The following is a 26,769-nucleotide window of genomic DNA, read 5'->3' on the forward strand; positions in this document are numbered from 1 at the left end:
ACTGTCCCCCCCCCCACTCTAAAGCTTTCTTCAGATTTCTCTGCAAACCTGGGGCTTTCCTCAGGTTTGTAAAATATCTTTTTTGCCTCTTAATGGCTCCAGTCTCCAGATTTTAGTATCCACTGATGGGATCCTAATAAGAACTAGATATATAGACAAGTGGGAACACACAAGAAACTTGTGGGTGCAGCTATCCCATTCCCCCTACTTTTGATTCCTTCCCTCCCCACTACTTCTCTCACCCTCTTTCTCCCTCCTGCCACTTTCTCTTACTCTTTTACCTCCATGCCTGTCACTTCCTCTCTTTCTGCCCATCACTTTCTTTTTCTGTCTCCCCACCTCATCACTCTTTCTCTCTGTTTCTGTCCCCCACCCCATCACTGTCTCTTTTTGCCCATCACTTTCCCAGCATCCCACCAGATGTCCCGAACATAGAGATCAGTTCCTCTTAGGGTTGCCAGATCCAGGTTGGGAAATTCCTGGAGATTTGAGGGTGGAGCCTTGGGAGGGCGAGGTTCGGGGAGGGAAGCGACCTCGGCATGATATAATGCCATAGACTCCACCTTCCATAGCAGCCATTTTCTCCAGTGGAACTGATCTCTGTCATCTGGAGAGCAGCTTAATTTACTTGTTTTATACCTTCCCAACCTGGAGGTTGGCAACTCTAATTCCCTTGGGGGAAATGGCTGCTTTGGAGCTCCAAGGGCTGCAGTGAGGAAAGGAACGGAGGGATCACGCAGAGGAGCTGGTAGGATTCCAACTGACTGACTTCATAATCATTATTTATTCTTAGTTATCCCACAAACACACTTATCTGAATATTTGGGGGGGATTTTATCATTGTAGGATAGAGCTGGGAGGGAAGGTGGCATGGGCACAGCCCGATCTCGTCAGATCTAGGAAGCTAAGCAGGGTCGGTACTTGGATGGGGGACCACCAAGGAAGCCTTCTAGCCCCCCCCCCGCCAGTAGCCTCTACCTAGGAAAACTGGCCCAACTGTGTGATGCCCCAGTTCTCTGCCCCATTCTCTCCTCAGCCATTCACCAACCTTCATTTTATATGCCTCCCGTCTTCAGCTATATCTATTATTAATTTACTTGTTTTATACCTGCCTTTCCCCACAGTGGGGACCACAGCAGCACACATTATTCTCCTCTGCTCTTTTTTATCCATACAACAACCCTGTGAGGTAGAAATTAGGTAGGCCAGCAGCTTGCCTCCCACCCTTTATCCTTTGTCTGGCCACGGAACAGCTTGCCCACCCATCCCACCCTATGTGTACATGGTCAGAAGGCAATAATGGATAGCAGGGTATTGGGGTGGGGGAAAGGGGGGCATTGACACCATATAATCTGATGTTGTTAGCGAAGTGTGTAATGCTATGTACTCTATGCCATATTTCTCGTCACAACTTTTGGCGGTAACAGCATGGGGCTTGATCCGCTTACAGAATTCAGCCTGTGTGCCATTTTCCTGGATGTGGGGGCCCCCTCGGGTGTCTTGGTATGAGGGCTGATGGGAGCAAGCATGCTCATGGACTACCGGTGATGGCCCTCACAACCAGATGGCAGGGGAGACCACTATGAGACAGTTGTCCATGTGAGCTCAGCAACCTGCCATCCCACGATTCAGCACCCATGCCGGCTGGCTGGGTGATGGGTACATTAGCTGGCATGGGGCCAGCTGATGCACAGGATTTGGTGGACCCATGCTGTGCCAATGCTTCTTACAGCTGTAGTCAATAAAGTCGTGGCCAATTTACTCCACATATTTTCCAAACCTGTTGTGTGTGTGTGTGGTTCTTCCATAGTGGATTGTATACAGACGGTGGAACCTCCCCCTCCCCCACAAGAGCTGGAGCCTGCAATCACCCAGTGAGCTTCCAAAGCAAGATCCTACTCTGAAGCTGTAACAGCTGTACCATACTGGCTTTCATAGGGTGGCAACTGTTGAACAGTAGCAAGCTGCCAGGTCTAGTTGAATCATGTAAACTGGGTGGTATCAGGTCACCCAGAGTTTGCTTCCAGGTCAAGGTTGCCAACCTCTAGGTGGGACCTGGAGATCTCCCAGAATTACAACTGAAGTCCAGACAACAAAGATCTGTCCCTCTGGAGGAATGGCTGCTCTGGAGGGTGGACTCTATGGCATTATATCCAGCCAAGGCCTCTCCCCTCCCAAAACCCTGCACTCCACCACAAAATCTCCAGCAATTTCCCAATCTGGATCTGGCAGACCTTCCCCAACGGGTCTTTCTTTAAAGGCCAAAATAGGCCTGGAAAGGGTCCTGCCCCTTCCGGCTGCATTTTTCTCACTGAAACCCAGCCTGGAATATTGTGGTTGCCTAGCAACAGCTACTGAGGGAACCCATTGCTTAAAGCTGCAGGTGCTCTCTTTATCATTCCCCCCCCCATTCACAGTTTATTAATTTTTATAGTGAACAATAATACAAAATATTATTTTTCCAACAATCTATTATATTATTCACCCCCTTTATTAATAGAAAGTATTCTCCGGCTCATCCACTAACTCCTATTATACCTAATTACTAAACAAGAATTACTTCCTATTCTGACTCCTATTATCTTGTGCCACTCGTTACATTTAATTCCATTCAGTTTCCTAAGTTGTTCTTCCATACTCATATTAGTTACAATACATATATTAACATAACATTGGACAGTCTTCAGTTAACTTAATTCCATTCAGTTTCCTAAGTTCTTCTTCCATACTCATATTAGTTACAATACATATATTAACATAACATTGGACAGTCTTCAGTTAACTATTTACTATTAAATACTTCTGATTTATTCTTCAGAAAGGCCAACTTCACCTAAAAAAGAAAGCCAAATGGGACTGCCTCTCATTCCTGGGACCGAAAACTCGGCAGAAAGGAACTCAGCCTTTCTTCCTCCTGTGAGAGGGCTTGCGGGGGGGGGGGGCACTCCCCCTCCCTCCTCATTACGCCTACTGTTTAAAGTTAAAACAACTTAATTGCCTTCCAACCCCTTCATACTGTAAACCTTATCACTTATCTGTTATATACCCTTTTAATAAAAGGTGTTGTTTAGTTATAAGCTAAATTGCAAATCATAGTTGCTTTCCATATTCCATATTACTATTTGATTAAATAAATGAGTTGAGTTGCTTAGAATTGCTCCTTCAATTAAATGTTAGAGGTATCATATTTCTATGGGTTACCACACAGCCGTCGCTAAACATTTCTTATGGCTTTACACACGCAGCCAGAAGCTTTTTCCCAGATGCCTCATCAAAGGCTATAAGTTTTGTTATCCAAATGAACACAGATTTGTCCTAAAGGCAGCCATCGGAATTTGACGCCTTTATCAGTTAGCTTAACAGCAACCTCCTGAATACCTCTTCTTGGTGCTGGGATTTCTGGAGGCAAATCTGCATACAGAAAAACAATAGTGTCCCCGAGCTGTAAACCTTGTTTTTCTTTGGCAAGTTGAAACAGCAGTCTCTTTTGTTGTATATCCTCAAACTTGATAAGGATGTCTGGCAATGCTCCAGAAGGGGCAGCTTTTGACACAGGGAGAGGATAAGCAGCTGTGATCATGGTTTGAGTTGACTCTGCTATTCCCAGCAGAGATAGAAACCAGAGATTTAAAGAGGTATGCAAGTCTTCATTTGGTGTGTAGTTTGTAGAAACACCTCTGATTTTTGCTCTTCTGTCTTTTGATTTAATGTCCTGCAATATAATTTTGTTTCTTTCTGATTCTTTAATTGCTGACGCAAGTTCTTCTATTTTCTTTCTTTTTTTAAAAAAATATTTTATTTTGGTTTTTTGAGTCATATACAAATCACACAATAGATATATTAGTTTTACATCAATTTTGGAGCATCTTATCTGTAAATTTCTAACCATCCATCTAGTTTCTGCCATCTGTTCTTGAACACAGTGTCTAGTTTTCCTGCAAGTAACATATTTACTTTATCCATTTCTTTTAGGTCTATAATTTTTATAACTAATTCTTCTCTGCTTGGCAATTTATCTGACTTCCAGCATTTGGCTATAGCTATTCTGGCATTTGTGAGAATGTATAATATCAGGCATGCATCATTGTATTTTATCCTTTCTGGCAAGATATTTAGCAAGTATATTTCTGGTTTCAACAGTAGTTCGACTTCTACTATTTCTAGGATGGTTTGTTTTATACTTTTCCAGAATTTTGCTACTTTTTCACATCTCCACCAGATATGAAAGTAAGAGCCAACATTACGCTCGCACCTCCAGCAGTTTCCAGATATGTTTTTATAACATTTTAGTGCTTTGTCTGGCGTCCAGTGCCATCTGTGAAACATTTTAAAGATGTTTTCTTTATAAGCTGTGGCTCTTAGTAGCTTCATCGAGTTCCACATTTTTGACCATTTAGCTTCTACTATGTTATTTCCTGTATCTTTCTCCCACACCTTCATACAGGGTTTTATTGTTTCTGTTTGTGTCTCATCATTTAGTAGGAGGTTATATATTTTTTGTATTAGCTTGTTTGCAGAAGGTAGCCAAATTTTGTCCAAACTCGTATTTGTTGTGGCAAAGCCTTTTGTCTTGTCTTTAGCAAATCTTGATTTTAGTTGTAGTTTCTCCCAAGTTGATAGATTAATGTTCGCTGTCTGTAAAGTTTCAAAATCTTTCAACTCGTTTTCTTTTGTGAGCAATATTTCATAACTGGCGATCTTGTTATCCGTCATTAGGTTTGGTAATATAAAGGCTTCTAGAGGGGACACCCATTTCGGTATTTTGTTGTAGAATTTCTTTTTTACCGATCTCCAAATTCTTATTAAAGAGTCTCTTAGAATATGCCTATGGAAATGTTTTTGTCTTTCCTTTTCATCGTACCACACATAGGTATGCCAGCCCATGTGTAGGTCAAAGCCCTCCAATTTTAATGTTCTTCTGTCTTCTAATAGTACCCATTCGTGTATCCAACTCATTACTGCTGCTCTATAATAAAGTTTCCAGTTTGGTACCCCTAGACCTCCTCTTTCTTTTTTCTCTTGTAAGGATTTTAATCTTATTCGGGCTCTCTTCGCTTGCCGTATGAATTTTCTTGTGATTTTATCAAGTTCTTCTATTTTCTTATTCATTGGTTCTACTATTGTTTTGTCCTACTTTTGTTTTTAAATGTCCAATCTCACCTTTTATTGAGTCAATTCCTTTGCTGAACTCATTTTTCATTTCTGTGAGGACATGCATGATCGTTGTTTGGAAACTGAGATCAGCTTCAGCTCCACCTGTCGCCATTCCCTCTAGCGAAAGCAGTGAGGGCTCCAGCTCTTCCTCTGATTTGGATTCTTGTCTCTGTGGTGGTCTATATGGGGTTTTTTTGCTGCCCTTCTTACCCCTGACTCTTCCCATCATTGACCTTGTACCGTTCATTCAAGTTCATGCAGTATTCCCAGAGCAATTCCTGTTTTTCAAGAGGGAGTATCGGGAGGGAAGGCAAGAGCCAGAAGCTCTGCCGCCACGCCCCTCCTTTATCATTTCATGTTTTTTTAAACTCCATAATGTAATTTTTTTAGGTTTCACATATTTCTCCAAACCTGGGACTCTTTTCAGGTTTTAGAAAGGTTGGTCTTGTTCATTCACAGCTCCAGGTGCCAGACTTAAGTATTCAAAGAAATGCTGACTTCACTATTAGAATATAAAACAAGTGGGGACCCATGAGGACTTGTGGAGGGGCATCTCATTTTCCTCTCCCCCACTATTTCCTCTTTACTTTCCCTGAAAGCCCCCATTTACTGTTTTTCCCTATGGGGAGAAGAACCGGGGCCTTTGGTGAATGAATGCTTTACAATAGAGAACGAAGAATACTTTTTACATTCTGCATAAAAGTGTCATATGCCCTTTCCCATAGTATTTTTTATAGCAGAAATGATGAAAAAGCTAAGTAGAGCTGTGTACTGCACAATTTTATGACATTAATTAGGAGAAGAAACTATAAGTCCTAACAAGGTTTCCTTGTCCTGTAATCTAGGTATCTATCTTTCTAGGGAAAGTGGAGCTTGTAAGTCTCAAGTCAGAGGTAAATACAACTGAGGCTCTTACTTCAGACAATCACAGTTCACAACATCCCTACTAGCTTGTGTGGCTGGACAGTTTGAGGGGTTGCTATAAAGCAAAGAATGAAAGACAACTGGTAGAGTGGGAGAATTAATTGTAATTCAGCTCTGAGACTCCTGTGCATTTTGCATACACTTTGTTTGGTGGGGGGGCGCAAGCCCAAATAAATACAAGAATAAATCAAATCTTAAAAGCATTATTAAAAGGCACACTTTTAAAATACAAAAACAAACAAACAAAACAAAAACTGAGCATATGAAGAAAACACTCAGTACAGGAGCATTTCTAAAGCTAAACATCCAAGCATTGGTTCAGGAATTAGATTTTTCTTTATTCTTGTATTTATTTCAGATTCCCTGATGCACTGTATGTGAAATGTGTGGGGGTCTCAGAGCTGAATGAAAATTAATTTCCCCACTGCACCAATTGGTTTTTGCTCTGGGCATGGTGCAGCCCTCCTTTTCTTGATTGCTGGAGTTGCTTCTTGCTTGCTGCGGTTGCTACAAAGCAACTGATGCCAGGAATTTGGAAGCAGAGTTACAACTATAAATTCTGGAGACAGAAACAAGTGTGATGATGGAATATGAATGTGTTTTATCATGAAATAAGGACATTACTAATTCTGGCTGTAAGTATATTATATATTTATATATTATCAGGGGTCATTCCGTAGAAAAAGAGGTGCAGGAGCTCATTAGCATAACTCATTAGCATAACTTATTTGCATATGCCACACACCCTGACATTACCGGAAGTGTGTCAGAAGGCAGCACCCACTGCTCAGGCTCCACCCCAAAAATCTCCAGGTATTTCCCAACTCAGAGCTGGCGAGCCTACCTGGAGGAAAACTGCTTCAAAAGCACAAAGCATAAATGTTTGAGAAATCCCTCCCCAAATCTCCCCAATCAAGATATAAATTCGTAGGTGCTTGAGCAGAGCAACCTCCTCTCTCAGCTGCACCCCACATGTCAGGGCAATGCCTATGTTCCCTCATCAGCATGTGAGGAGGGGGTCTTTTATTTTCCTAAATATTTAAGAATTCTCAAGAAACAATTTAACCCATTATTTCAGAATATCTAAGCACCTAGTTCGTGAAAAGTCAGCCCGCCACTATCCACTCTCTCAAGGAGGAAATGGTTCTTCCCTTTTCCTCCATCCTAGTGAGCTATCGAGCAAAACAGACATAGGTGGATCAGATTTCCTGATTATGAGCATGTTTGCTCAGAGTTAAGCTCCACGACGCAGTGGTACTTCTTGGTGAGAAGACTGAAGCACTCCTGCTGGGACAGAGCAAAGTCCATCAGCTGTTCCCATGATCCTTCCCTGGAATACAGAGACTGGGTTAGCCTGATCTTGTCAGATCTCAGAAGCCAAGTAGGGTCAGCCTTGGTTGGTACTTGGGTGGGAGACCACCGCAGAAGTCCAGGGTCACTACACAAAGGCAGGCATTGGCAAGCCACCTCTGAACATCTCTTGCCTTGGAAACCCCATGAGGGGTCACCACAAGTTGGCTGCAACTTGACGGCATTTTCTCCTACCATCACATCTAAGAGACACACAAAGGAGTTTATTTAACATGAGTTTGTTTAGCTCATCATTTAAGCTAGATGCCATCTTGTGGCAGTGAGTTCCATGTGTTTGGGATGACAGTCTGCACCTTGCACATGCTTCTTGCACTTTGGGCCATGCTTCATCATGGGTCATGTAGACTTGGAGCTACTCAGTCTTAGAGCTGTGGTAGATAACTCATTAAAGATGTTGACTCAATGTGTGCGACGGCAGGCCAATGCTATGCTGGGGATTATTAGGAAGGGGACTGAAAACAAATCATGCAGTATCATAATGCCCCTGTATAAATCTATGATACGGCCTTATTTGGAATACTGTGTACAGGCTGAGCCTGGCAAGTATTTGGATGGGAGACCTTCAGAGAATGCCATCAGGCCCCTTCTCTGAATGTCTTCCGTGCCCCAGTAGGAGTTGCCAGCGGTCACCATGACTTCCAGTTATGGGCACACACACATGCACATACAAAAATGCAAAAACACAAAAAGAGAAGGTGCATAAAAAGGGAACCAACACGATTAAGGGGATGGAACACTTTCCCTATGAAGAAAGTAGATTCAGGTCAGTAGCCTTATTGGTCTGAAGGAATAGAGAGAACTCAGCCTATGAAGAAAGGTTAAAGAAGTTCAGGCTCTTTGCTTCTCTTATGTTCTTATGTGCTAACATGTCTAACAATTTTGTCCTGAATTGAGTGAACCCACTGTTGTGGAATTTGGTGAGAATATAGCGAGTGGCATAAAAGGTTGTAAAGCTGCTTTGTAGGAATACAGCTAGTGTTTGAAGGCACAGAGCTTGTGGGTGCAATCCAGTCACCCTGTATGGGGAGTTGCAGTTTGGCTCCTGGAATGTTCAGAGTGAGATTCTGGGCAGGGCCTGAACCAGAAGTTTTAGCCTCAGGTTGCTGTCCAGGTTGCGCATTGTCAGAACTGCTGCTGGAAGTGGTGGCCACCAACTTTGTCCCAAGCCCCTTGGGAAGGACATGGAACTGCCCCCTCCTCATCTGGGCAGGGGCTGAAAGCCCCCACATGGGGAGCACAGGAGGGGTCTCTGGCTCAGGCCCCACCCACAGGCCCTGGGGGCAGTAGCCCAGGCATAGTCTGAATAGGCCCCCCGGCTCCTACCAATGGGATTTCCCTTGGGAAGGGCCCCTAGGTGCCAGCGGTCCGGGTGGGCTCTTGTGGCGGGCTGTTCCATGGAGTGACTGGTGGGCAGAGGGGCTTTCTTTGCGGCTTGCCACCCAGGCTGAGTCTCACCTGCCGGGAAAGGGTTTGAGATAGGGGCTAGCCTGAGGAGGACGGAGGTGGCAGCAGCTTTGGGCTGGGGCAGGGGGTTGCTCCGGATGGTGCACAGCGGTGGGTGGTCGGGTGGTCACAGCAGCATGTTATATAAGTGGGTGCTGCCAGCAGCTGGGCAGCTGTGTGGCAAGGGAGGGGGGAGGGAGGGCTGCTTGCCACAGGTGGCGCCTTCTCCAGTGCTGGCCGGCCGGCTCCACACAGTGCCCATGGAACGGGAGCAGGAGCAGCGGAGCTGGCACAGAGCTGGCATGGCCAAGGCGCCCAAGCACCTGTGGTGCCAGCCACGCACCCGCATCCAGCACCATTTCCACTCTGACCCGGAGCAGGAGCTGCGCGCTGCTGCCCAGGGGGGGGGGAGCCCAGCCCGCCCTCCAGCCCCCTAGGATGTTCTGGCCCTCTACGCCCTACCGCTGGTAAGAGGGTGCAAGCTGCAGCAGCACCTGGGAGCTGGGCGGCGTGGTCGTGGTCATAGCCCTGCCGAAAAGGAGAGCCCCTCCCTCCCCCAGCAGCTGGTCCCACCACTCAGCCCCCCTGATGGGGACCTTCCCCTGTCGAAACTTGTCCTCTGGCACCTGCCCATGCAAAGATGCCACCCGCATGCACGGTCCATGGGGGAGAAATCCTCTCTGGAGCTCCCCCCGTCTGGGTCAGGGAGGCTTTCCCCTCTGGTGCTGCTGCAACCCACCACAAATATGCTTCTTTGAGGGAAAGGAGAGGGGGCCAGGGCGGTGGAGACTATGAAAGGAAGGGAAGGAGGGCTCACCCAGCCTGGCTCAGCAGCACTTTTCTTCCTCATATAAACAAACAGCACGTGGCTCGTTAGCACGGTGACAAGGCTCTCCCTCAGCGTCTTTCCCCAGCGCCATCGGGATGGGGGGGAATGATCCTATGTAGGAGGGAGGGCTCTCCCAGCCTGGCCCGGCAGCACTGTTCTCCCCCCCTCGTTGCTCTTTAAAACAAGCATGGCGTCAAGGCTCTCTCTTGGCCTCTTGCCGCCAGTGCCATGGGGACGGGGATGCCCCTATTCCAGAGAGGGAGGGCTCACCCAGCTTGGCCTGGCAGCACTGTTCTCCCTCCTGTCCATAGATCTTTAAAACAAAATAACCCTTACCATCCACCCCTGACCGGCTTGGCTGCCTATGGCCTCCCTAGGCCGGCTGGGGAAAAATTCCCTGGTTGGCTTAGGAAGGCAGCAGGTGACCTGAGCCCCTCCCCTGCAAAACAAGCTCTGCCACCCACACCCAACCCGGAGCAGACTGCCTCCTCTCCTCTCCACTTACTTTTTCGTCTCTCACAGTGGTGGCGGCGACAAGAAGAGGCAGCGCTCTGCCGGGTTAGCCAGTAGGCTGGGAAAGGCAGGAGGGCTGCTGGGAGCAGGGGGCAGGGCTTGCTGCATGTGCCTGCCCCCTGGGCTCCTTACTACCGGAGTGTTGCTCCGGTGCGCTCCGGCAGGAAATGGGCTCTGTATATTATAGGACTAACTGCATAGATAAAATTACAACTGAAGTAGTCTGCCAAAATAGCTGCCCATCTCTTTTTCCTTATTGGACTAATAGCTGCTCCAGTGGGAGAAAACAAGAAACACACAGGAGAAAGGGATAAATACCCAGTGCTCCAGCAGTGCAGCTACAGTTCTCCCCTCTACCACCATCACGTCTTCTCTCTGTCAGTCACTCACACACACACTCAGACACAAAGAGTCTATGGGTGCTTTTAAATGAAATAAAGGACATTGGAATATATGATCACAGATCTTCAGACACTACAAAATGCTTTTGACTGATCCCAGGAGCTTTTATTGAAATAAACAATATGTACTAGAATTCAGACTTCCAGAGTATATATAGCTGTATCAACAGCTCAGCATGCATATTCAGCTTGAAATTCCTCCAAAAGAGTCACATCCAGCTTAAGGCTGCAACCTCAAGCAAGCTTACTTGGAAGTAAACACTGAAATCAGTGGGATTTAGTTCTGAGAAAACATGGTTAGAGTTAGGCTGTATATCTAATTTTTTCATGTCTTCTTTTTGGATACACTCTGTTTATTCATTCATTCTTTAAAAAATCACTAACAAAAACAGCATTGTACTTCAACTAAAATCAGTAAATACCTGTAAATATAATTTCCTTTGTGTCTATGCATGCAGGTTCTACATAGACTGGTTTAAATATGAACAGAAGTACAATAAGGCAAGTGTGACAGTGGTGCCAACTGCCTATCCTGTCTCTGCCTGGTTTGCTTTAGCTTATTTACAACCTGGAGATGATTAAAATTACTATATACCATTAGTATAATAAGCTGTGGCAACTGTAGGGCAATGAAAAATTCTAGGCCAGAGCTGTATGAACCAACCTTATTTTGGATCACAATTCTTCAATTTCTATAAATGTCATACTTTCTGAAAATGTTCACAAGAAATTTGCATTTCCCCCCCTCAAATGTATGTTGCAAAAATTCTTCCATGTTTTACTTATATATAATCTTACAAAATAAATATTACAAAATTTTACAAAACGTATATTTACAAAAAGTATATTGTATTTCAGTGAAACGGAAATCATATTTTAATTCAGGCTCATTGGCATCTTCCAAGCGATATAAAGATCAGGCCATTTTGGTTCTGTCATAAAGTTTCATACAGCTCTCCAGCTCTTCATATTTTAGCCATCATTTTGGATTGTTCTTCTAAGGAACAGTTTAAATACCCATTAAACTTTAGAGAAGAAAATAAAGCTTCAAAGGAGATGATCCCAGCTAAAGTATGGAGGATGGCTGAGGCACCAAAAGGCCTTTCCAGATGATTCTTTTTGGTGCAAAGAGTGTGCAATCATTATTCAGGATCCAAGCACCTTTAGTCCCCCCACCACCCTGCATGAAAATATTGTGTCACCAGGAAAAGGTAGTTTTACTTCTAGCAAGTGCATTCATTTGCGAATGAAAATGCACCAAAGAATCTAATTGCAAAAGGGTCAGGGGACTCACTAGGAAGTGACCCCCTTGCTTCATTTTTGACCAATTTATTAACTTTACTGTCATTTGGGGGAGTACCTGAACAGACCAAAAACAAGGGAAAAATTAATACTAGCAAAATCAGCCCCTGCTGCAAAGCCCCAACTTTTGTCTCGGTTTAAAACAACGTTTTAATTTCTTTCTTTCTTTGAAGACTTTTGTAGTCCACGTCCTGGAATAAACGTTTACTACTCTTAATTTACACGATTATCTCCTCTTTCCCAAGCAAGACTATTCCTTCTGCGATAAGCCTAAGGTTAATCTAGGGCTAGGTCAAGAATAGCCCTGAGAACAAAAGCTGCTTTTTAAAAAAGTCATCTGGAAAGACGATGTTTCAAGGCAAGGTAGACTCACAGGATCTCTGAACAGGAGTTGCATGCTAAAACTTTAACAATACAACTGTAATACAACCCATTTCAATTTACCTTATTGACATCCATCCGTAACTTCTCATTGTTTGCACTGGCAGCTCTTTCTGCTGCTTTTTTCTGACGCTGTGGCCCCCTGCCAAAGAATATGTAGTTGACCAAGGCATACTCCAGCAGGGCCATGAAGACGAAGACAAAGCATCCCATTAGATACATGTCAATAGCTTTCACATAGGGAATTTTAGGCAGTGTCTCTCGTAGATGGGTGTTGATGGTTGTCATTGTGAGAACCGTTGTGATCCCTGAAAAAATCCAACAACATAAACTCTAATTTAAAACACACATTCTATTAAAAAGTAATCAACGTATGCCATCATGGTTAAAGGCCAGCATTGCTCCCAATGCAACAATATTATTTATTAAATTGCCAGAAGAAATAGTGTCCATGCATTTTCTGAGTCTTTTTAGTACAATTCTGATAAAATGTAAAATGCTACTAATGATAGCTTTTTTCAAGTGTTGCATTTGACCACACATAGGGGCAGCATACACATTTCTAGACTCAGTATATGTGTACCACAACTCTGGAACATGTTCTTAGACCTCAGAGCCCTCTTGAGGTATGGAAAGGAAAAGGGAAGTGTCTTATAAACTCTTGCAATCCTGTGCTCAGGAGCCAGGACCTCTACTCGGTCAAGAGGGCTGGGTATCCTGATTGCCAGGCTTCAAATTCAGGCCACTGATATCAAGGATAGTAGATTTATTTATTTAGTATTAGGGGTATACATTTGGCTGTATCGGAGCTGAAAAAAATACCCGAAAAAGACCTTACCATTATTTTTCAGATATTCTAAAGCCAAATACAGATCAGAAAATCTGATGAGCTACCAGTGATCCTGAATGAAGCTTCCCCCCCCCCTTTTCTTGACTTTTTTGGTGTATATTTGGCTATACTGAATAGCTACTGGTGGAGAGGTTTAAAGGGCTACAAAGTTAACTTTCAGTTCTCTCCTCTATGGCTCTTTCCCGTGCTCTGGTTTCCAGGACAAAAGGAGGGAGGGGGAAAAGCACAGTAGGGGGAACTGTAGTGTCTTAGAGCCAATCATTGCAATGTTCTTGCAAATGGCATTGCATTCCAGGTTGGCAACTTGCAAGATTGTTGGTTTCAAATGTGAAGTCGAACTAAGTAACTATCTTGCTTTCCCCACCCATTTCCCAGGGAACAGGAGGGAGGGGGGAAGGAGCAGTGGCAATTTGGCAACTAGGATTTCAGCTTATGGGGAACACTGTTCTTTAGCCAATCACAGCAGTTGTTCTTTTTTGAAATGCTTCTGTGCATGGGCAAAGAGCATAAGAGCAAGGGTCTGGCTGAGCTAGACTCCACTGCTGAGAGCAGTTTGGAGAGTGTGCTCTGGCTTTTGCTTCAGCTACTGCTCTGAACTTGACTTCTGCTGCCTGAGAGACTCTACTGTGGTCTCCAGACCAGATCCTGCCTGCCTGGAGAAGAGTCAAGACAGTGACTGGTTTGACTAATCAACATTTTTTAAAAAGTTTTCTTATTTTACTGTTAGCTGTTCTTTGGGCTTGGTGGGTGGTAGGTCATGGGGGGAGTGAGGCCAAGGGCCTCAGAGGGTTTTTTTTTTTGTTTGCTTCGGTGTTGTTTGACCATGGTCCTCTGGGACTTCCTACTTGAGCAGAAAGAAGACCTGGCGTGTAGAGAAGGAGAGACAGTAGCTCTCTCCCAGTTGGCTCCCCCCCAGGTTCTCAGTCCTCCACCAATCGGAGACTAGGGGGCAAGGGGAAGGAGTGGCTCTATTCATTCGGGAGGCTTACTCCTTCAGAGTGCTCCCACTGCCTAAGATCGCAGGCATAGAGTGTGCCGGTCTAGTGTGGGAAGCGGAAGAGATTTTGGTGATTTGGCTGGTGTACCAACCGCCCAATGCACCGGCCAATAGCCTGCAATCCCTGATGGAGGCTGTGTTGGGCTAGGCATTGGAACACCCCAGACTGATAGTTCTGGGGGATTTCAGTGTCCATGCTGATGACGTGACCTCCACTCAGGCAGCAGACCTAGTGTCATCCATGGCAGCACTGGGACTCTCCCAATATGTAACAACCCCTACCCACTGGGCTGGTCACACACTCAATCTGATCTTTGCGGCAGGGGTTACGGTGGACTGGATCACTGCCCAGGCAGTGCCATGGTCAGACCACCTTGTCCTGAGGGCCTTTCTGAATGTTTAACCCTGACCCTGTTTGGGTGACAAGTGTATTTTAGCTTGCCCGTGGAGCGAAATGGACCCAGTGCAGCTCCAGATGGTTCTATGGGATCTGATGCCCCCGGTGACTCGTTAGATGAGCTTGTAGAAGACTGGCATAGCAGACTTTCTGCAGCCATCGACGATTTCGCTCCTCAACGCCCTCTGTGCCCTCACTCTAAGCTCACACCTTGGTACACCCAGGAGTTATGGCTGATGAAGCGAAGGCTAAGACGGCTAGAGAGACATCTTATAGGACATTTAAGAGAGCCTATGGAATGGCAGTCAAAGCTGCGAAGAAAGAGCACTACACAGCTTTGATTGCGTTTGTGAGCTCACACCCAGCCCAATTGTTTAGAATGATTCAGTCCATGATGACTCTGCCACAAGACAGGTCAAACATCAGGGGATTGGATATTGGCTGTGAGGCCTTTGCGAACTACTTCACAGATATAGTCTTGTTGCCCTGCTGTGACCTCCCCATCAAAGTTGAGACAGTGAGCGAACTCGAGGCTCCATGTACATCTTCAAGTCAGGTTATGGATCATTTCAGTCCACTCAGCCTAGAAGAAGTTGACAAATAGCTCTTAACTGTATGCCCCACCACATGTCTCCTTGATCCATGCCCATCGTGGCTAGTGAAAGCTGGTCGCGCTGGGTTTTGAGGTGCCCTAGGGAAGATTATCAACAAATCCCCCTTGGAGGGTCACTTCCCTGGAACACTCAAGGAGGCCATGTTTAATCCCCTCTTGAAAAAAAACATCTTTGGATCCGGCCGAATTGGCTAACTACCGGCTGGTTTTTAACTTGCCCTATTAATAGAGTTAATAGAGAGGGTTGTGGCAGTCCAGTTACAGAGCTTTTTGGATGATACTTCCACTCTAGACCCCTTCCAGTCCGGTTTTCACCCAAGACACAGGACGGAGACAGCAATGGTCACCCTCAAGGATAACCTCAGGAGGCATCTGGATCAAGGCGGTGCTGTTGTTGTTGGACCTGTTGGCAGCGTTCGACACGGTTGACCATCAGCTACTGATCCACTGCTTCCCCAACTCTGGAGTTCAGGGGCTTGCCTTGCAATGGCTCGCATCCTTCCTTCAGGGTTGGGGACAAAGGGTGGCACTAGAGAAACAGCTGTCCCGAAAGCATCCACTGACGTGGCGTGCCTCAAGGGGTGGTACATTCCCCGATGTTATTCAACATCTATATGTGCCCACTTGCCCAGATTGCCTGGAGGCATGGGCTGAGGTGTCACCAACATGCGGATGACACCCAGGTCTCTCTGCTGTTGGACGGCCAGTCTGACTCTACACCGGAGGATCTGGACCATGCATTACAAGCTGTGGCTGGTTGGCTTAAACTGAGTTGACTGAAACTGAATCTGATGATGGAGGTCCTGTGCCTGAGCTGGGGTAGCCTGAGGGTAGGGATCTCACTCCCGACCTTCAATGGGGCACAGTTGGTGCCAGCGTCAGAGGTTAGGCATCTGGGACTGCTCCTGGATGCCTCTTTAACAATGGAGGCCCAGGTAGCAGCCACTGCCAAGTCAGCCTTTTACCATCTTTGGCTAATCAGGCAGTTGATTCCCTTCCTCGAATGCAACGACTTGGCAACAATGATCCACGCGATGGTCACCTCGAGATTAGACTACTGTAATGCTCTTCACATGGGGCTGCCCTTGTCCCAAATCTGGAAGCTGCAGCTGGTGCAAAATGCTGTGGCCAGGCTGTTGATGGGTCTTTCTATGCGGGAGCACATCCAGCCTGTGCTGAAAGCATTGCACTGGCTGCCAGTAGCATACTGGATTCGCTTCAAGGTGCTGGTTTTGACCTTAAAAGCCCTTTATGGTCAGGTTCCAGCATACTAGAGGGACTGCCTTTCCCCTTATGTTCCCCAGAGAGCACTGCGCTCAGGGGGCCAAAACTGACTGGCCCTCCCAGGCCCCAAAGATGCTAGATTGGTGATAACCAGGGCCAGGGCCTTCTCAGTGGTGGCTCTGTACTGGTGGAATGAGCTACCAGAGGAGATCAGAGCCCTGCGGGACCTTTTACAGTTCCGCAGGGCCTGTAAGACGGAGCTCTTCCACCAGGCTTTCGATTAGGACCTGCCTTAAACACCGAGGAGTGACCCTGTGCCCTAGTTTTACCTCCTTCGGTCTATCTTGCCGCATAAATTACTCAATCAAATTGAGCCGATCTGAGAATACCACCAGGACTATCACCTAAATAGTGGTACGGTTGGATTTAGGACTCTCTGCTCTGCAGTTTAATTGTTTCCAGCACTTTTGAAAATGGATACTGATTGTTTATGGATATTTTATGTATGTTTTTAATTGTATTTATATATGTATTTTATGTAAGCTGCCCTGAGCCCGCCTTGGCGAGAAGGGCGGGGTATAAACCGAACTAATAAATAAATAAATAAAATTAGGTTTTAGTTCCTTCTAGTTTTGTGGCTTGCAGTTTGGAATTTTTTGGTAATTGTTTGGGCCTGGTGGTTGTGTGTGTGTGGGGGGGGGGGGGGGGCCAAGGGTCTCGGGCCTTTTTTGGGTTCTCTTTGGTTTTTTTTTTAGTCTTTGGTTTTATTCTTAGATTTTAGTCCCTTCTGGTTTTGTAGCCTGCAGTAATTTTTTGTGGAGTTTGTTGCTGTTTGGGCCTGGTAGTAGGTGGGGAGGCCAAGGGTTCCTTCCTTCTGCTTTGGTTCTTTGTAGTTAATCTAAAACTTGGTTAACTTATTCATTTTTGGTCCTTTCTGAGGCTTGTGTGTATGTGTGTGGGAGGTTTCTGCTTGGTTTTTAAAAACCTATTATTTTAATTGAATTCTCTCTCCCCCCCCCCTCACCATCCTTTGCTTCTTTTCTTCTTTTTCTCTTTTTTCGGGAGTTGGGGGTGAGGCTTTGTTGCTTGTTTTTTCTGCTTTCTCTCCCCTTTTCTTTTTGGTCTGGTATGTGTGTGTGTAAGGGCTTTTGATCCTTTTTCCTGTCTTTCCCCCCAGCAGCCTCCCCCCCCCTCCATATTTCTTCCCCTTGATTTCTAGAAGGTTGGTTTTTAGGGGGAGGGGGGTGTTGAGATTCACTTGTGTTCCAAGTATGTGCTTCTGGTTTCAATTTAGGACTATTGAGTACAATACTTAGGTGCTGCTAAATAAGCTTTTAGTAATAAGGGTCTGTTTTAAGAATGGTTTAAACTTATAAACACTTAACTAGGCCAGTACTCGGAAGATATTAAAAGAGGCAAGGTTATGTGTGTCTTCAAAACAGTGGTATAACAGCCTAGACCAGGAGTGGCCAAACTTGCTAAACGTAAGAGCCACATAGAATAAATGTCAGATGTCTAAGAGCCGTATGACATGAACAAATATTACACATATGTTTTTATTGAAAATATGCAAATTTGCTTTTTATTAACATTAAATGAGACTGCCAAAAATAAAAATAAAAGGAGTAAAAATAGATATTGATGATGATATTTATTTGTCCAATGTTATTTGTAGGCCGGTGTGTTTGAGAATGCATTTAAAGTTAAAGTTGCTTTCTTTCTCTGCTCCCCCCTGCCTCAAACCTACCCAGGAAGGGGAGCTGACTGGGAAGGGGAAGACCGATTGGGGGGGCATGCCTCCACTTCGCTTCCCCAGCTGCCCTGCCAGGAGCCACACAGTATGTGTGAAAGAGCCGCATGTGGCTCCCGAGCCACAGTTTGGCCACCCCTGGCCGAGACTAACTGACAGAGGATCTTCGCTTCACACAGTGCCAGCTGTGGAAGGTCTTGACCAGTTGAGGGAGAGACCTCAATCACCTCTCGACTACTGGATTGCAGAACTATCTGAAGAAGCATCACCAGGCATGTTGTTAGAAAGGCTAATACAAGCCATATTTATACCATGCCAGTAGCTGTCAATCAGCAATGAGACAGCAGATAAGTAGGAGGGTCACTCGCCTCATTGCACAAATAGTTGCTGTAGATAGCTGCTCCCTTCTCCATGGTCGAAGATGCTGCTTTCAGCATGCTGCTCCAGGATGCCGATCCCTAGTTCATGCCCCCTGCTTGCATCATACTGAACAGGGCCATGTTGCCCTCATTGTACAGGACTGTCAGGGACCACATGAAGACACAGTTGTCCTGCACTTGTGGGAGAACTGTGCACTTTACGTCCGACATCTGGACTTCTCATCAGGTGCACAACACGCATCTGTCGCTGACTGAGCACTTGGTGGCAACTCAGTGACATTGTAAAAAAATTAGTGGCATGGATAGGCAAGGACCTCTCCATAGGCTTCATGGTGACCAATGGTGGCATGAACATGACAGCAGTGGCATAGGCATTGGCCCACCTTCTTTATCTGGTGACTAAGGATGCATTGCAGACAATACCAGTTCGGATACTGAGGCCCATAAGTTCAGGCATATCCTCCAGAAATGCCAGCATATCACAGGTCACTTCTCTTGCAGTGTGAAGGACACCCATCTGCTATGTGAGAAGCAGACACTGATAGGTGTGCTGGTGCACTGCCTGATCGGTGACATGAAAACTCACTGGAACTGCACCTGAGCCCTGCTCAAGCACTTGGATGAATAGAAGAGAGCCCTGATGTACCTGATTTATGAGACTGGGGTAATTTGGGAAGAGAGCTGGTTCACCCAGGAAGAGTGGTTCACCATCTCTTAGACTGGAAGTTCTTAGGCCCTTTAAAAGCTGCACAGAGATGTTCTCATCTGACACATCAAGTCTGATTCTGGTCATCCCCATGATCTAAATGGCTTGCGAGGACTCAGCCTCATTTCTGGACTCAGATGCAGGACGTGCAAACATGGTCCCAGCAGTATACATGCTGGTGAAAAGGCTGCAAGATGGACTTGAGGCCCGCCTTCAACCTCACACAGCAGAAGATATACATGCTGTGTGACCCATGCATCAAGGGCAAGATCGTTGAGCAGCCAACGAGCTCATTCCTAGTGAGCTGAGCGCATGCAGCCCAAGAAGGGCACGGTGGAGCGAGTGGAGGAAGAGGGGGGTGAAAGCAGCTCCACTGCTGTTCATCCCCCACCTCCCCCACTAAGCAGTGTCCCCCCTGCTGCTACCACCACAATGACATGTGAGATTACACTCATTGGGCAGATACTCGGCTCCTCTGGGATGGTAGGCACATGAGACAGGACACGGCGGCTGCAATGGTGAAGGAGTACCTTGTGGAGCCCTACAAGTCACAGGCCACTAGTCTGCTGAGCTACTGGGCCATCAAGTAGGTGGTCTGGATGGATCTCTCTGCTGTAGCCCAGAAGCTCCTCTCATGTCCTTCAACAAGTGTGCAGAGTGAGCAGGTGTTTTCCCCATGCAGGTAACATTGTCGGCTCACATCACTCATGCCTGCTCCCTTGGACATTTAAGCAGTTGGTCTTCCTGTAGGTCAACTTGCCACTGTTCAGCTACTGAGTTCCTGGACTTTGTGGGTGACTGAAGTGAGCACATACTTGTGCCTGCATCCTCTGTCAGTCTGTGCTGGGAATCTGGGGTGAAACACTCATCCCAAAATTAAAATGAGACTAGAAAGAAGTACTAGGGCCATTAACCAGTTGGATTGGCACAGAAATGCCCCACCAATCTCCCCGCTGCCATTCTGAATCCATCTGCATCAAAATACCTCTACAGAACCCTGGTAGGAGTGCAGCACTAGTACATTGCACTGTTCCTGCTGTCCTTGCAGAAATGCCCCCGTCTCAGTTTCCACTTCAGAGATTCTCAGATCTGACCTTAGTCCTGTTGGGTTTTGGCACTGCCATAGTGCCACTGGTTCTGCTAGGCACATCGCACTGGTTGTGCTGCTGGCCTTGCAAAAATGTTCCCCCCACTTAACTTTCTTCTGAAGAGATTCTCTGGGATGTTCTGTTGCGCTTGTATTGCTTTGCTATTCCCCCCTCCCATTGGAAACAATAGAGGATGGCAGCACCTTCTTTGGGTGCCCATAGAATTGGACCCCCTGTTCCAATCTTTTTTGAAATTTGGAGGTTCCTTTGAGGAGAGGCTCCAGCAGCTACACTGCAAGTTTGATGCCTGTCACGGCTGCTGCTGCACCTGAGCACTTGGCCCCAGCATAAGAGCAAAGGACTGCTGGGGATGAGCAGTTGGGCCCAGCAGAAGACCTAAGTACTGCTGGGGATGAGCTCCCGGTTCCTGACAACCCGACACCTGAAGCCACGGAAACTGCTCCAGAAGCAGCTGAAGCAGACTCATGCCGGAGCAACATGCCCCCTGACTCACCCCCACCGGTATCTCGTCTGCGGAACAACACTGACGGGACATGGCATCCTGGCGGCGGGATGCATGGATGTGTAGTAGGCGCTCTTTTAGCCCTGAGTACTAGCAGGAGTCGGGACACAATCAGGGCGTGCTAATGACCAACAGCCTGCTCTCGCACTCATGCCAACTAGTTGTGCTAGCAACTAGTCATTGTGGACGAAGCTCTGCACCTTACCACCCGTGTTCCAGTTCCTGCTCCTCGTCTTGACTTCTCGGCTCCTGACCTCGGCTTGTACGACTCCGCTCCTGACCTACACCTCAGACCTCTGACTCCCTGGCTTCTGACTTCTTTGGACTCTGGCTTTAATGACTACTCTAACGGTTGGTGATTTGGACTTGGTCTCTCGGTATTGCTGCTTGCACGGTTTTGACTTTGGACTGCCTTTGGACTCTCTTGCTTCTGCCTGGCCTAGTACCGCATTTGTGACAATGCCTCTACCTCAAACCCCCCCCCCGACCACTGAATATACCCCAGGATAGATTTGCCATTGACGATAATGGTCTCCATAGGGTATAATGGACCTGAAAAAATTCAGGATTCCCGAATATTTACTGAATCCGAATACCATGCTGGTATTGGGATTAGGGAATATTTTTGGGGTCCAATATACCTGAATCTGAAAAAAAAATACTTTTTTTCTTGCACGCCCCTAATTAGTATATTTCTATACTACCTGTACAGATTTAGGACTGTGAACAAGACTATGTGGTTGAAGGCCCTGGAATTCCTTGTCTGTGTAGCTGTTATGCGCAAAGAAAACAGTACTTGAACTTTTATTGTGTAAACAAGCCACCTGAGTGACTAGTGTGTTCTCAGGATTAAAGGTACTAATTATTTTGCTTACATTATTTGAAATGAAAGTAAGCAGAACAGGTCTTATTTGCTGCATGGCTAGATACCTGTTACAAAGTTATCTAATTTATACCTGAGAAGCAAATACAATAATATTGTCTAACCCTTTGGGCTTGTGGTTGGAACTCTGTGATTAGCAAACAAAAGTAATGTTTGCTCTTATTAGAGAAAAAACAGAGCAATAAATTACAAGATCACATGTGTTACCAGAACTCATTTCAGTCGCAATCATTATACAGCTAGCTAATTCATAGATGAAATGGCTGAAAATGTTAGCTGAATTGTAAATGCAACTTAATGAGCGTGCAACAAAGCTAAAAGCCACCAAAAAACCTCACGTGTTGCTGAAAATATTTTTAATCCTTTTAAATAATTTGGGCTAAATTTAGTTAACTGAAAATACTGTATTTAAACTGGTCTATTAGAATGTGTTCCCAGAACGTAATCCTGAGAGGTAATAAGTAGAGCCAAAATAACTACCTAAAGCCACTCTTGCAGCTGAAGCATCATAGTTAATCCAGAATGAAACCCACGAGAGAATTGTGATCAGAATGGAAGGCATGTAGGTCTGCAGAATGAAGTAGCCAATGTTTCTCTTAAGCTTAAAGCTCAGCGACAGCCTTGGGTAGGAACCTACAACAAAAAGGAACATTTAAAAATTCTGCAACCCTGTAAAATTATGTTAATTTACAACCCACTGACTTTTATGGTGGCAAAGTAACTCCCCATTAAACAAGTTACAGTTTCTCAGATCTGCTCAAAATAACCCAGGACAATTGTCATTTTGTTAGCATACATACATGTATAAAACTAAGCTGCCCAGTGGTTCCAAAATATCTTTCCAGTTTATGACCTCTTGTCAATTCCACTGGGTTACTGCAACTCTGAAAATACCCAGAATGCCAAGACTGAAAATTAATTCACATTATCCTATATATATAATTCCCTTACGTATCGGCCATTTCCAGCTTGCCTGTGCAGTGCGCTCCATCAGCCATTGGCCCATCAACTGCCTTTCAAGAATACTCGCATGGATCTGTTCCTCTCCCCCACCCACTGCCAGCCTGGTCACTCTTCCCTCACAGAATTAACTATCAAAACAGCTGTCTCTCCTGATGAAGACACTTCTCCTTCTTGGCTCCTGTGAGACTATCTTTTCCCTCAGTGGCTGTTGCTAGGCAACCAAGCTTGGATCTGTCAGTACAAAGGCAAGGGAAGCAAGCCCTTTCCAGCCTTTGTGGGGAACTCATTGGGGCCAGTCCTGACTAGGGCTGCTATCTCCACTTTGGGAAATTCCTGGATATTCTGTGGTGGAATCTATGGAAGCCAGAGTTTGGGGAGGGGAGAGGGCTCAGCTGAATAGAATGACATAGAGTCCACTCTCTAAAGCAGTTATTTTCTCCAGGGGGCGGGGGAAAGATCTGTTGTCTGGAGTTCAGTTGTGATACTCGGCGATCTTCAGGCTCCACCTGGAGGCTGGCTACCCTCGGCGTAGAAGTTAGCACTTCAGAGCAGGATCTGCTAGACCCAGGTGCTTGCTGTGGAAGTTGAGTGGGTGATTTTGGACCAGATACAGACTTTCAGCCTTACCTACCTCACAGGGTTGTTGTGCAGATCAAAAGGGGGGGAGGAGAATGATGTAAGCTGCTTTGGTCTCCACTGTGGAGAAAGATTGTACTTTTCCTCCTGGGGAATCATTGCTGCCAATCTCCAGGTGAGGGCTGGAGATCACTCAGAATTAAAACTGCTCTCCAGATGGTAAAGATAAGGGGCAGATAACAGTAGGTTGATGGTTGGCTGAGAAGGAGATAGGGTTGGCAACTCCATGTTGTGAAATTCCTGGAGATTTGAGGGGTGGGTGGCAGAGATCAGTTCCCCTGGAGAAAATGGTGAGTTCTGTGTCATTATACCCTGCTAAGGTGCTCCCCCCCAAGATGGCCAGTGTGATGTAGCAGTTAGCGCTTCAGAGCAGGGTCTTTCAGACCCAGGTTTTTCCTGTGGAAGCTGATTGGGTGATTTCAGACCACTCACAGACTTTCAGTGTAACCTACTTTACAGGGTTGTGCAAATCACAAGGGGGAGAGGAGAATGATGTGAGCTGCTTTGGTCACCACTGTGGAGAAAGACTGTACTCTTCCTAGGTAGAGGATACAGGGAGGGGGGAAGAGATGGAAACCTGAAGTCACAGGGGCAGATAACAGTAAGTTGATGGTTGACTGGGAAGGAGATAGGGTTGCCACCTCTGGGTTGGGAAATTCCTGGACATTTGAGGGTTGGAGCCTGGAGACAGTGGGGTTTGAGTAAGAGTGGGACCTTAGACAGGTACAATGCCATAGACTCTACCCTCCAAACCAGCCATTTCTCCCTGGGGGAAAACATCAAAGAAAACCAGCCATTTCCTCCTTGCTGCCATTCTCCAGGTGAGGGCTGAAGATCACTCAGAATTAAAACTGCTCTCCAGACGGCACAGATCAGTTCCCCTGGAGAAAAGGGCTGTTTTTAAGGGTGGACTCTGAGTTACTTCTCCTCCTGCTTGGGTTCCCATTGAGGAGAAGAAAGACTACTTTTCCTAGGTAGAGGCTCCATGTGTGGAGGGGAGATGGAAAGCTGAAGTCAGAGGGGTAGATAATGGTATGTTGATGGTTGGCTGGGAAGGAGATAGGGTTGCTGCTTCTAAGACAGGTACAATGCCATAGACTCTACCCTCAAAATCAGCCATTTCCTCCTGGGAAACCATTGTTTCCAATCTCCAGGGGAGGACTGGAGATCACTCAGAATTACAACTGCTCTTTAGGTGGCAGTTAATGGTGACCCATAGTTTCTCTATCTGCCCCTGTGGGTTGGACCAGAAGAGATTACTGGTGTGGAAAATGCTCTCTCCTAAAAACATGTTTTTCTTCCTTATCCCTTGTTATTACACTTCGGGAGTGGGTTGTTTATATGTTAAGATGATGCACCTGCTATTGTAATGTAGGGAGTATCTGTATGGGGCACTTGGGATGTATTACTCCCCTCCAAGGTCAGTTATGGGATAAACACACGCATGCAGGCAGGTGAAAATCATGTGATCCTAAAATAGCATGTAAGTTCCTGGCAACCACTCTATTGTTGAACTTTGTCTTAGGCTGGACCACAAAGCAGTGTCGAGCACACTAGCCAGTTCTAGGAGTCTACCTGCTTTCATGCTTTGGGGTTCCCAGTCAGCTGAAGGGGTGCAAGGACACGGTTCCTTTATGTCTTGTTAATTTATTTTCTGCACCTTACCAGAGAGATTTCAATGAAAGTCTGTTTTATTAACCACTTGTGTGCTTCATCACTTGTGTGCTTATTGTGTCTGAATCCCTCAGTAGAAAAGCACCTGTTGCCCCTTGGCAATACACCCCCTCTTAGTTCCAGTCCGAATATCACAGGAAAACAATGTATGACCCTCAGGATGACCACAGATCTAACATTTTGTTCCCACTATTTCATGGTTGCCCTGAGTATAAAAGAGGGACCTCCAACACAATTATGGTAATTCTACTTCTAAGGAAACCCTAGAGATGACAGCTGTTCTAACAAATGAGTGACACAAGAAAGAAATAACCACAATCAGACTCAATCAGTCTGAAAGCTTGTTTCTTCACTATCAGTCACAGAAATTAATCTTTCTGTTGCAGATTTGTTTGTCAAAAATAAAAATAGCTCACTGGACTCAGATTGGATATCTGTGTAGCAGAGAGGAAAGGGAGCTAATTTCTATTCCACAGGGCATCATTAAGCACCTGAAAGGGTCTGTGTATGTTTCAATAATGCAAGTGGGTGAATGAAGTTGATTGCTTTTGTCCTGAACTGAATTGCTGCAGAGGACAGGAAAGAGATCAGTAGCTCAGACCTAACACCAATGAATTATCACTGTTATTTTTAAAAAGTGCTCCACTGTTCAAAACCAGAGGTATTTGTACACTCAGTGTAACTACGACTGCATATTTAGTTTTGAACAGAAATCGTCATGCACTTATGTTGTGAACTCAGTAACCTTGTGGGGCAGACTAGCTACCATTTTGCCCTCCCTATCACTGCCACTACTTCGGGTAAAATCCAGCCTGTAAAATCCACAGGGGTGTATTACTGTAGCACGCCACATAGCAAAGGCAAGTGGGTAAGGACTTGTGCAGACTCTCTCCAATTACACAACTTTATTCCTATAAGGCACAAACTTAAGGTACTACAAGAAAAGACCTAAAGTGCACTATGCAAAATAAACAAAAGGAAAGTTACTATGTGCCTACAGTCCATGGTCTATCTAGTCTTTGTTAGCTGCACAATACCCCCAGTGCATCTGCAACCCTCTTTAGCATCATTCCCCTCTGTCATCTTTCATGGTAAAACATAATTCCCCTGTTGTCCTTCATGGTTAGCGCCCCTAACACACTTCAAAATGAACAAAGACAAAGGAACAGCTCCCCTTTTCAGCCCCTGCCCCATCTGTACTACACAGACCTTGGACCATCTAGATGTCAGGTCCTGGGCTCAAGCCCATGAAAACCTAGACCCGCCAATCAAGAGGTGTTAACACATAAAAATAACATGTTTTCTCTGTTAACTGTAAAGGAGGCTCTCTATCCAGCAGAGAACATGTTTCCTACATCCTCTCAGTCACAGAGATGCCAGTGTCTCCTTCCGTCACCATAACTATCACAGAACCTCCTGGCCCCCTTGCCTCTCATTCATCACAACTTATTTGCCATGTTTTCGGTTATCTGATTATTTAAATATTCCTTAAGATCCTGAACTATTTATAGACAGCTTTTCAACAGATAAACCAAAGCCTTCCTTTATATTATCCTTTCACAAACCTGTTGAGAAAACAACTTTCTTGGAGATAAGTTTGTACTCTACAATGGAGAACTGTGGCAGTTCAATGTTTCTCACTCCTGTAACTGCATTATCTTCCCCACGCCAGTAAAATTCAATATCATCTGTTGTGTAGCCATCTGGAAAAAGGAGAAAAAATTTAGGATATGGTAGACTTGCAGTAACACATATATTGGAAGAATA

The 26,769-nt window shown here is 45.6% G+C and overlaps 1 protein-coding gene across 1 annotated transcript in view; it reads right to left on the reverse strand.

Annotated features, from left to right (window-relative positions):
* GABRB2 (gamma-aminobutyric acid (GABA) A receptor, beta 2) overlaps positions 1–26,769 on the reverse strand; it is a 196,299-nt gene that overhangs the window by 33,295 nt on the left and 136,235 nt on the right. Inside the window, exons 3-5 of the mRNA XM_015415862.1 lie at positions 26,568–26,705; positions 22,210–22,362; positions 12,382–12,626 (exon numbers count right to left, since the gene is read on the reverse strand). Coding sequence (XP_015271348.1) covers positions 12,382–12,626; positions 22,210–22,362; positions 26,568–26,705 — 536 coding nt within the window. The remainder of the gene's footprint in view (positions 1–12,381; positions 12,627–22,209; positions 22,363–26,567; positions 26,706–26,769) is intronic.

Source organism: Gekko japonicus, unplaced genomic scaffold (assembly GCF_001447785.1).
Source record: "Gekko japonicus isolate JY-2015 unplaced genomic scaffold, Gekko_japonicus_V1.1 scaffold46, whole genome shotgun sequence".
NCBI lineage: Eukaryota > Metazoa > Chordata > Lepidosauria > Squamata > Gekkonidae > Gekko > Gekko japonicus.